We start from the raw sequence: 12,574 nt of genomic DNA on the forward strand, positions 1-12,574 counted from the left end.
CTCTTCCCTTGCCCATTTCACCCAACCCTATTTAGGATTTTTGTTTTTGTATGTTTGGTTTTGTGTTTTTATTTTTTGTTCTTTCCTCTGATTATTGTGTGCTGGGTCCTTTATTGTGTGATTAGATTGATGGTTGACTTGTAAGGGTGTTTGCTACATACAATGTAAGCATTGTGACTACCAATAAACTTCAATGGTTTCTACTAGAAAAAAAAGAAAAGAAAAGACTCCATTAAGTTTAATGTTATACCCTGGGCTTTTCTAAAGGGTCAATACAAGAAATGTCTACATGAAGAATGTTTTCTCTATGTTTTACAAAGCTATAGTTGAGAACACTTCCTCATATGAGGATCCTCAAAGTAAATTCCTCCTAGAATTCAAATGTTAGAATATAAGTTTGTATTGTCAGCTGAACCTGTATGCTTCCCTTTATCTGGTAAGGAAGACTTTGTAATTCAATGTGGCTTCATTTTTGCCTTAGCTACCAAAAAAACTTAAAGCAAAATTCAGTGACCAACTGCAGGAACTAACACAACCCATGTTATCAGTACATCCATTTCTCTGCTCTCTTCATTGGGTTTCAGTTCTAGTGTTATTTTTAAATGTCTTGTTTTACATATTCCTTAATATAGCTAAAATACATGATCATTTGATGGCAAGAAAGTCAGACTTGGTAGCAGAGGCCCTGGGCAGTTTCAAATGCTGCTGCCTCTGACATTTAATAGTCAGATGACTGAGAACAACACAGTAGATTTAGAACTGAAATGAATCTGATAGATCTAGTCTGAATTTAGTGCCTTCATTTTATAGAAAATTAAACTAAGGACTAGTGTAGCACTGAATTCTGAGGGCTATATTGTAAGGTAGACAGACTATGGTTTGTCATCCAGAGGAGGGTGGCCATCATGGTAAGGGGAGCTGAAAACCAGATCATGTAAGGACCTGATGAAGAACTGGAGATACTTAACTTTATGACAAAGAATTCTAGGGCCTCATCTGAGCACATGCCCAAATACTTGAAGAGATTAAAAGTTGTCAAAGTTGTATCTGAGAAGAAAGATCTGGACTCAACATAAAAACCTCATGATCTCTTCTCAAGCTTCCATGTTACCCTCTTGGTGAAGGACCTCACTTCATACTTCATTGAAAAAAAAGAGACCATATATCCTGACCTTCAATCTCTCTACCTACTGACTCTTTCCCTACTGCCAAACCATGCCTTTCTTAGCCTCACTTGAGCCTACTGTCCTCACTACCTATAAACTTAGATCTTCATCCTCTATGTAGCTAACCTCTTTAAGAAAGCTGCCTATATTCAGTGCCTCCATATCTTCTCCTTTCACTCTTTTATCAAACCTCTCCAATCTGGCTTTTGATCTCATTCAAATGAAACTGTTCTCTCCAATTACCAATGGCATCTTAATTGACAAATGTGCTAGACTTTTTCTCAATCCCCAGCCTTCTAGATCTTTCTACAACCAGCACCTGAAGCTTTTTGATCACCTTCCCTTCCTGGGCACTCTCTCCTCTCTTGGTTTTTATGACACTGCTCTCTCCTGGTTCTCCTCATATGGTTCCTCAGTCTCCTTGCTGGCTCTTCATCTATGTCACAACCACTCACCATGAGAATCGCCTAAGGTTCTATCCAGAACTCTTCTCTTTTCCCTCTATATATCTCAAGTGGTGATGCCATCAACTCCCAAAGGTTCAATTATCACCTCTAATGCAGATGATTTCCAGATCTAGATACTTAAGTCCTAATGCCTCTCCTGAACTCTTATTTCCTATCACCAACTGCCTTTTGGACAACTCAAAGTGGACTGCTAGAGGCATCGCTACCTGAAATGACCAAAAGAGAACTCTATCTTTTCCTCTAAACCATCCCCTTTCCCCAATTTCCCTATCACTGTCAAGAACACCACCATCTTCATAGTTACCCAGGTTCACACCTCTAGTATTATCCTTGACTTCTTTCACTCTCACTCTACATATACAACACATTGCTAAATACTGTGTCTAACTTCACGGCATCTCTCAGATCTGTCCCCTTCTCTCCACTCACACAGCCCACTACTCTAGTGCAGGCTCTAATAAGCTCTCTTTTGCAAAAGTTTTCTACATGTCTCCCTGCCTCAAGTCTCTCCTCACTACAATACATCCTATACTTAAGTCTACTAAAAAAAAATCAGAAATTTAATCAGAGGGCTATTTGAACATAGAAATTATCTGACCTAACACATCAATGCCAAAGGACTGCAAATCAGGATATTTGAAAGACTTCCACTAGCGACAAAATCTTGAGGACAATTTAAAATTGAATGTATGAAATGAGGCCTTTCTAGGAATAGAGAAAAAAGACACACCTAGAATGTGTGTACATGCCCTAGAATGACACTAATCTTCCACTCTTGGAAAAGATCTCCAATCTAGCCAAAAGAACTCCTCCAGTTTAAACATACTTACCACTAAAAATTACTACTTTAGACAAACAGATGTATTCACAAATAACCATTTGAGGATCATCTAATGAAATATGGTCTTTGAAGTTGAGTAATTCTGGATCCTTCCAAACATAACTGTACATTATCAGTAAACTATATTGTGAATTTTATTTTAAACCATATAGGAGTTTCAATCATTGTATTATAATTGAAATGCCACTTTTACCATAAGATGTCAAAGATTTAATTAATCACAAAGCAATAAATAGCCCAAAACCAACAAGGTTACCATAAATAATCATTTTAACTTTTTACATTTACAATACAGTATCACTTATTCCAAGAATCTAATAATCACTTTTGCTTATGCCACCTACCATCTGATTTTTTCTATAGTTTAACTATCTCAGAAAAATTATAGAGTATATTATTTCTAAGTATAATTCTCTACTGGCTTCCAAACATTAATAAAAAAAAATAATAATGAACACAAATCTCCCAGGAACATAAAAATAAAATAGATTCATAAGTGTTGTAAATGTAAATTGGCTCTATGGTTGGCTCTGTGACACTAGGAGAAACCATAGATCAATACATGAGGTAACTATGGCTCTCTAGTTCATACACAAGCTACTTAGAACAAGGAAATTTTACCCACTGAAAAACTATATTGAAAGTAAGCATGGATTTTGTCTCAAGTAGTAAATGATGATATTTGGTAACTCTCAAAATCTGAACTAATGGCTGGGCAGGGAAAGTCAAGTATAATTGAGAAAAGCTTAATATATCTGAACCTTGGGGCGGCCAGGTGGCGCAATGAGTAATCAAGCTGGCCCCGGAATCAGGAGATCGGGATGGGTTCTGGCCTCAGATAACTTAGCACCCACACAAAATAACTGGCCATGTAACCTTGAGCAAGTTACTTAACCCCAATTGCTTTTAAAAAATAAAAAAATAAAAATAAAATAAATAAATATATATCTGAACCTTCAAGTGAATTTGGCTTTCTCTTTTCACATCAACTTTTTAAGGTTTATAGGGCCTGGTATGAAAAACTTAATTTTTTAATTTTCATTTGCCCAAGGAACTTAAAGGGGTTTGCATATTCATACTTGGCTCAAGTTGGATGAAATTAAGGTGAAGATTGGAGGGTTCTAAAGCCAGTCTTGCTACAGGGCCTTGCCTTCTGCCCTGAAGGCAAGAGGAAACTCTAACTTTAGGCCCCTTTGTATTTTCCCAGCTCCAAAGGCTAACCAAGGCTAACCCCTGGAGAACATAGAGAAAAATTAGGTGGCACAAGGAAGTTTTGTATATCCTTATTTATGAGATTTTCAACTCAAAAGGGAAACTTGGGCATAATAATAATAATACCAATCATAATCATGGAATACAACAGATTGAACATAGTGTTTTACAAGCATATAAACAGTATTATTTCATTTATTTTCAGTGTCCCAGTGAGGCACTGAAGCAAATTTTAGAATATTATTTCTATCAATATTGTTCCTAAAAATAACTTCAGACAAAAATACTGTAGAAAAGGTGCTTACTTATATTGTATAGAGGGAACTTCCTCACCTGGGAGTTATCTAAACCAATATGAAATCATTAGTCCAGTTCCTAACACTCTTCATATGTAAAAATATAAAATAAGAGCTTGAATACCGACCAACTGGAGAAGCAATTAATGAATTTTTTCTATTTATGGATTTTTGATTTATGAATTTATAAATGAAGGTACTATTTTTACCTCAATTGTGAAAGCTAGTTATTTGTTCATATATGTAAGCCATGCTTTTCCTAGCAGCGCAGGCAAATGAAAGCAACACTGGTCCTGAACATTTACTATTATTAGCAAACTCAGAAAATCAAGTATATCTGTGATGACTCAAATACATTATCATTTACTTATGGGTGACAATGATTTAAATGGAGGCAGAGTGGATGATGTCAGATATGCAGGAGGGTTTGGCTGAACTTGCTTTTTTTATCTTCACTACAAACAAGGGAAAATTTGCTGACTAAGAGGGGGGAATAGCAATATCTTTATATACAGAATATATTAAGAAGTGAACATGATGTAAGACAAAAATGCATCTATAAAACTAAAATTATAATTAAAGCAGAAAAATTAACTTGCGTCAATAATTCACCTTGATAAGAAATAAAAAAAGGGACCAAAACTGATGAATTTTTTAATACTTTTTGTGAACACATATATTAGCCAACTTTGGTCTTTTGCCTCACTGTTAACATTCATACAAATTTTTGATGTATCAAAAATTCAATTAATTCTTTCTCCATAGTTAAGCATCACTGAAAGATAGTATAGCATGCCGAAGAAAAGCCAAGCCTTGAAATCGGAAGATATGAGCTCAAGTACCCCCTCTAATATACATTGGTTATGTGGTCATAGGCAGGTAATTGAATATCTTAGGCAACTTTTTAAGACCTTAAATCCCAAATCAATTGCTGAGTTGAGTCATAGAAAGATGCTGTTTCCACAAGAGGATTTTCCTACCCTACTGAAATAAACAAATCCTAAATAAAAAGATGGCAGAACTATAGCTAATCTGAAGTCCTTGGAAGTTTACTTAAATTTTTCTTATCACCTCTTCAAGTTATTAAAAGACTAAATAAATAACAAATGACAATAAAGACTGTTGTTGCTTACTACTTTGTTTTTTCATATAGAATTATTGATACTTGTGATGAAATAGAAATGTTGGGTCATTTTGTTCTGCCTCCTGTTAAAATAAGATTTCACAAATTCATTTTGCAGGACAATAAAAGCTGCTGTGAAGCAGTCTGTTTATTTAATAGTGATTTCTCATGTAAACAAATGCATAAATCCAGCTTCAAACAAGTAAAATTTCTTCAACTAGAAAAAAAATTCCTGGTTTTCCTATGAAACTCTGTGAATCATCTTCCTTATGTTATTCTCTATATAGATCTATTTCTTCCTAAAAATTATTTTCCCACAATTTTTTTCACATACAATTCACTGTAATTTAGAATACTTTTTTCTGCAAATATTTTTCAAAGATCCATTTTCTCCTTTATGTTGAATACATGCTAAAAAATAATCCATATTTAACAGAAGCTTAGAAAATTTATTTTCCCCATTTATAATTCTAGTCTTTGGATTCCATTTCAAGATATTTTCACTGAATTTCCAAGTGCCTGAAATGTAACTCATTATTCAAATTACAATGCCCTGTTGGGGCTTATAATCAAATAGCACTTTTTTACTTGACCTATACAACAGAAACAACCATGAGAATCTATGAGAACCATGAAAAGGTAATAAAAGTAAATTTTATCTACCAAGAGGCACAGGCTTTCGGTGAGATGATTAGAAAAATATTCTTGCCTTGTCGTCTCTCCCTCTTGCTCTAAAATCCTTGTCCCTACAGGAGGTGGGTTTTTCGCTCTTTGATATAGGGTGTGCTCTGCCTACAGGTCCCCGAGGCCCTACTCCTGGTATTTCTTTCCTCAGGGGTCTCACTTCTCGATTTGGGCGCTTTATCTGAGGTGGAGCCCTGACAAAGAGAAAAACAAGCATTAGTAAAAGTAAAAAGATATATATATTTAAGGCATCTTTGATGCTATCTTAATAAAATTATTAAATAAAGACACTCAATATTCAACTATCTCTTTTCTATTAACCAATGTACATACCTGTCAGGCATATGAATTTTTTAGAAGTTTTTTAAAGAAAAAAACTTCTTTCAAATCCTTTCAATATAAACATCTACATTCATTGAACAGACCAACAGAAGATAATTACCTAATTTATAATCATATTATTATTGAGGACAAAGTTGACTGTCCCCTATTAAATAATCTTAACAGCTCTTTGGAATCCTATTTTATTCAGTCGTTTACTTAACCAACAGTATATAACTTAAAAGAATGCTTTAAAAACTGTAGAAGGACAAGAAGTAGAGGGCTATCAATGAACATTTTAGGCATTTACACTTCCCAATAATTAAAAGTAGGTGATTTTCTTCTCCACTGTTAAGCCCAGCATTTCCTTAGTCAAATGCCAAATGATAACATTTCTATTAAATTCTTTCAACAAGTATGTATTAAGGGGGTGGCTAGGTGACGCAGTGAATAGAGCACCGGCCCTGGAGTCAGGAGGACCTGGGTTCGGATCAGGCCTCAGACACTTAACACAAAAACTAGCCGTGTGACCTTGGGCAAGTCACTTAACCCCAATTGCCCTCTAAAAAAGCAAAAAACAAAAACAAAAAACAAATATGTATTAAGTCTCCACTGTGCAATCCAATGAAGGGGATACTGCAAAAAGAAAACAGCCCCATTCTGAAGGCACTTACACATTGTCCTGGGGGGCACATGCCAAGTACAAAAGCAAATAAATACCAAGTAATTTGGGATTCTAAGAAGTAGAGAGGAGGAGAGAGTCCACTTTAGACATGGGGGAGGTGCAGCACTTGTCCAAAGATACTGAGGAGCAATGGTATACATTACAGAGGAAGTGCTAGTGGGCCAGTCTGACTTCAATGGAGAATGTGAAAGAAGAAAGGAGTTCTACTTCGGAAGGCTTTTAATGTCAGGCTAAATGAGTGTATACTTTATCCTGGAGGCAACAAGGAGCCACTGAACATTTCTCAGTAGAGGAGGTGTGGGACATGAGGGATGTAAGGATGGATCAGAGGGGAGAAACAGGATACAAGAAGACCAATTAAGAAGCTACTGTAAAATTCCAAACGTAAAATCATTCTGAAGAATAATTTGGAACTATGTCCGAGGCTATGAAACTGTGCATACTCTTTGACCCAGCAACTACTAGGTTTGTATTGCAAAGAGATCAAAGGAAAAGGAAAAGGACCCATACATACAAGAATATTTACAGCAGCTCTTTTTGTGGTGGCAAAGAATTGGAAACTGAGGGGATGACCATCAGCTGGAACAAGCTGGAACAAGTTTTGTTATATAGTTGTGATGGAACACTATTGTGGTATACGTAAAGACAAGAGGGATGGTTTCAAAAAAACCTAGGAATACCTATATGAATTGACTCAGTGAAGAGAACAGAACCAGGAGATTATTTTACACAATAGCAACAATACTATGATGCTGATCAACTATGAAAGACTTTGCTGCTCTGAGCAATGAAATTATTCAAGTCAATTCCTAAAGACTCATGATGAAAAATGCTATCCACTTGTAAAGAAAGAATTGATGAACTCTCAGTGCAAACTGAAGTATAATTTTTTTCCATTCTCTTCATTTTTCTTGCTTTTTTGCAAGATGGCTATTATGGAAAGATGGCTTTTATGATTCCACGTGTACATATTGTTTGCTTTCTCAATTGGGAGAGAAGCTAGAGGGAAGGAAAGAATCTGGAACTTAATTTTTTTTTAATGAATGTTGAAAATAATTTTTTTTTAAATCTAAAGGTAAGGTAATGATGTATGAGTAAAAAGAATGTGACTGATAGGATAAACAACATTTTGCAACTAATCAGATATGGAAACTGAGGTTGAGGGAACATTAAAATTAAAAACCAAATGAAAAGTAAATAAAATTCACATTCTGAAGTTTTTGGAAGTTAGAATAGTCAAATAAACATTTATCACTTATAAAATTCAAAGCCTAGACACCCTCCAAATTAACACAGATTCTCAAACTAAACCAAGAATTTTAATAACAATGGTACAAAAAGGGCAAATTTTATTTTGTGTAATGTGAAATACATCTCTGACACATCTCTACAAGTATAATCTTGAGGCCTTTTTTCTCTCAATAATGAATCTGTTTCTCCTTTCTACTCTACCTTGGCTCTCCCTTTCTCTGTGTCTCTGCCTGTGTTTTTCTTTGAATATATCTATCAGTCCCTCTTTGCTGCCTCTGCCTCTATGTATGTTCTTTTGATCCCATGTGTATCCACTTCATCCTCATGCACTAGCCCTTGGTATTCCTCTTTTAGCCAGGGGCTTTAATTCACTTGTAGAAACATCAGAGCATTTCTCTGCCTTGGGCTTGGAATGTGAGTACAAATATGCCACTCTTCAATGAATGGAGCAAGAGGAACAGATGAGAAGTTTATAAAAGGTACATCCTTGGAGCAAAATATACATAAAATATATAACAAACTGACTCAAGACACCAACATGGCACTTTTGTTCAGATTACTAAAGCCTGCTGCCAGAAACCTTTTTTTTTTTTTTGGTAAATTTTAAAAAATTTTAAACAAATACAAAATAAGGAAAAAAAAAAAACATTGCCATGTGCACAGCAGAACATGAGAGGATTGGGGGCGGCTAGGTGGCTCAGTGAATAGAGTACCGGCCCTGGAGTCAGAAGGACCTGAGTTCAAATCTGGCCTTGACACTTAACACAGAAACTAGCTGTGTGACCTTGAGCAAGTCACTTAACCCCAACTGCTCTCCCCCCAAAAAAGGCTAAAAAAAAAAAAAAACATGAGAGGATTCAAAATATAAAGTAATAAATTTCCATTTCAAGAAAACCTACATAATAAATACTACACATTGTGTTCAGGGTTATCCATCTTTACTTCCCCATAGGTTTTATGTGTTCTTTGCTATGAACTTTTAGTTTGTTCTTTTTCACCCCTTCCTCCTCCCCTCCCCCAAGAAGGCCACCAGAAAGTACAGATATGTGTGCATATATACTATACACACATTTGTACATATTCATAGAAAAACACAAACATGTATGGAGCTATAGACATACATACCTATAATCATACTCATATGCAGACACATACATCCATATGCATCTCTGTAAAATTGTACTATACTGTGTATATATGTGCTGTTTTCTCTGAAGGTGGATAACATCTTCCTTCATAAGTCCAAGTCTTTCCATATTTTTCTAAACCCTCCAACTCATCATTTCCTACACCACAGCAATATTCCAACCTTATACTGTCTAGCTATTTTAAGTAGTCTATAACAATACTGATTTAACATGGCTTACATATAGTGTAGTTTCCCTATTTCTTTTGATTAAATCTATTTTAGCTTTAACTTTTGTCTGAAATCATGATTACCCCTGATTTTTTTCCCCTAATAAATTCTACTCCAGATCTTTGTTTTATATTTGTGTGTATCTCTTATTTCCTATCCCTCCTGACTCCTCCACTTTACTTCTACCTATTTTGCCCTCCTATCACTTAACCTTATCCTCTCCCCCCTTTATCCTTGCCCTCATTTCTGAGATTAGAAGACTCTTATAGCCTTCCAAATATATATCCCATTCCCATTCATCTAGACACACTTCTATACCTCCCCTTATCCTATTCCCGCACCCTTTTATTTCTTTGTAAATTTAGAAGACTTTATTCCTTTCTAAATGTATATATTGTTCTCTCTTTAATTCAGATCTGATGTGAGTAGAGCTCCCTTTAAAAATCCCCCCATCTCCTTAGCCTTTTATTTCTTTCTGAATTCAGAAGACTTTTATACCCTTTTAGATATATTTGTATTGTTTATTCTTTGATCCGTTCCTTATGAGTAGGGTTCCAGAACTACCACCAGCCCTCCTCTCCATCTAATTCCTCTGTATCAGTTTTTCCTCTTGCACTTCATTTGTATAATTATTCTTTTTACTTTTTCCTAGACAGTATTACTTTTTAAAATCACATCATACTCATATCTACCCCAATCTTTCTTTTGAACTACCCAATTACTAATTACTATTAATTATCTTAGAGAGTTTACTTTCCTCATATAAAAAGTAAATGGTCTGTCCTCATTAAGTCCCTTGTAATTAGTCTGGGATGTTTACTTTATATTTCTCTTGGATCTTATATGCCAAATTTTCTATTAAGATCAAGTCTTTTTTCAATGAAGTCCTGAAAGTCTGGTAATTTACTGAATATCCTTTTTTTTTTAAATTCAGGATTACGCTTAACTTTGCTGGACATATTTTTGGCTGTAACCCCAGTTCTTTTGCTCTTCAATGTAAAGTGTTCCAAGACCTGTGGTCTTTTAGTATAGCCACTGCTAGGTCTTGTGTGATTCTAATTGTGGCTCTGCTATGTGTGAATTGGTTCTTTGTTGTTTCTTATATTTTCTCCTTGAGCTTGGGGTTTCAGAATTTAGATATGATATTCCTGTAGGTTTTCTCCATAGGATCTCTCTCAGGTGGTGACTGGTGTATATTTTTCCATTTCTACTTTCCCCTTTTGTTCTAAAACTTCAGGATAATTTTCCTTAATTATTTCTGGTACTACTGTAAAGATTTTTTTTATTATAATCCAATTATTCTTATATTTTTTCTTCTTGCTCTATTCTCCAGATCAGTTGTTTTTCTTATGAGAGATTTCACATTCTCTTCTATTTTTTATTCTTTATATTTTACTACTTTAATATTTACTTTATATTTTTTAATTATATTTTTAATTCTTTATATTTTACTATTTTAAAGTCTCTTAAAACTTCACTGGTTTCCCCTTGCCCAATTCTAATTTTCAAAGGGTCATTTTCTTCCCTAAAATTCTGGATCTCTAATTCTAGTTGGTTAACTTTCTTTTCATAATTTTCTTGTTTTTCTTGGATTGTTCTTTTTTTTTTTAATTTTTCCTCTTATCTCTCTCATCTGATTTTTAAAGTCTTTTTTTAAGTTCTATGAATTCTTTTGGGGCAAGTGACCATTTGACACTACACTTTAGGGTAAGAGGTTTGTTTTTTTTTTTTTTGCTTCAGTAGCCTCCTCTGAAGATGAACCCCAGTTTTCTCTATTCCCATAGTAACTTTCTATGATTGAGTTATTCCTCCTTTGACTGCTCATTTATCTTTGTTTCTGTTTTATATAGCAACTTGTAATCACCTCTAGTCCTGGGGTATGAGGAATGGTGCATTTGGCCTTGAGCCCTCCTCCAGTTCTCCCCTCTGGCCTTGGACCAAAACCAAGAATTCTGCCCTCCTGTAAGTGGCCACAGCAAGCAGTTTCCCTACCCCACTGCTTCTTCATTCACTGGGTATGCTGGTTCCTTCTCACCCAGGACCGCTTCTCGGCAGTACAGCTAGATCTGACAAACCTTATCAGCAGAGGCTCCCTCAATCTTCCCCTTTCAGAAGCCTGACTCCTCATGCTGTCTGGGAGTTGAAAATTTCTCTGGCTGGGGCAGAAGCTACCTCCCAACCCAACTAGCCCCAGGGCTCATACCTTGCTGTTTTAGCAGAACTAGCCTAGGGTGTTTACACAAGAACCAAACCTCAGTCCTGGGATTTTTCTTCTGTTCTGCTCTGGTTGTCCTAGGAGGACTACTGATCTGCCTCAACTCTTATTTATTTTTACTACTCTATGTACACCCTGAGGCGCTATTTTGTCTTGTTTGTGGGGAAAATCTAGAGAGCTTGGAATTCTCTGACCTACTCTGCCATCTTCCCAGAATCCTCCCTCCCCAAACCATTTTTAATAAAGTTAGTGAATACTCTATACACTGGTAAAAATCTAATAGCTTGGAATAGAATCTATTTGCAAAGTTCTGGTAAACTGATAATTAAAAGACTTTTAAAATAACCATTTAATGAATATAAGGGATTTCAACAATTAAAAGTAAATTAGATCTAGCTCGCTAATCTAGATTAACAAATTCCTACAAGGTCATACTTTCAGCCTGTAATTATTCGAATCTTACTCTCTGGCTCACTGACTGATCCCTTATCCCCATCCCATTCCTATCAGTGTTGCACTCTCAAGCTACCCACTCCTCCCATTGTGTTCGCTGGAATTTCTGGAATACTTGCTCTATAGGGAAAAAAAACAACTTGGCTTTCATCTGGAATCTATTCTTTTCCCACTCCTATGCTCAGGCTCTCACTGAGACCTGGCTACCTCCTGATGACACAGTCTCCCCGGTCACCCTTTTTAGCACTGGTTACAGTTTTACTCATTTCCCCCAACTCTCTGGTCAAGGTCAAAGTCAAGCAATACTCCTTGCCCCTCATTGCCACTCCCAGATCCTCTAACATCATCATTCCGTGTCCTCTCCTCCTTTAAGGTTCACTCGATCAAAATTCTGGTAGCTATTCTCTACCAACCTCCAGGACATGTCCCTTCTTTCCTGAACAAGCTCAATGGCTGACTCAGACTTTCTACCCCAACTCCTGTCCTCGTTACTAGGGGACTTC

At 35.8% G+C, this 12,574-nt stretch overlaps 1 protein-coding gene and 1 long non-coding RNA gene across 2 annotated transcripts in view; one reads left to right on the forward strand and one right to left on the reverse strand.

Moving 5' to 3' along the window:
- LOC138155242 (uncharacterized) overlaps positions 1-12,574 on the forward strand; it is a 228,781-nt gene that overhangs the window by 206,454 nt on the left and 9,753 nt on the right. The gene's annotated exons all lie outside the window — the stretch shown is intronic.
- KATNAL1 (katanin catalytic subunit A1 like 1) overlaps positions 1-12,574 on the reverse strand; it is a 93,433-nt gene that overhangs the window by 40,535 nt on the left and 40,324 nt on the right. Inside the window, exon 4 of the mRNA XM_069080350.1 lies at positions 5,815-5,983. Within this exon, the coding sequence (XP_068936451.1) occupies positions 5,815-5,983 (169 nt within the window). The remainder of the gene's footprint in view (positions 1-5,814; positions 5,984-12,574) is intronic.

The sequence above is a fragment of the Petaurus breviceps genome, unplaced genomic scaffold (assembly GCF_028583685.1).
Source record: "Petaurus breviceps papuanus isolate PSGF00001 unplaced genomic scaffold, PetGlider_PUasm1.0 91133, whole genome shotgun sequence".
NCBI classification, from domain to species: Eukaryota; Metazoa; Chordata; class Mammalia; order Diprotodontia; family Petauridae; genus Petaurus; species Petaurus breviceps.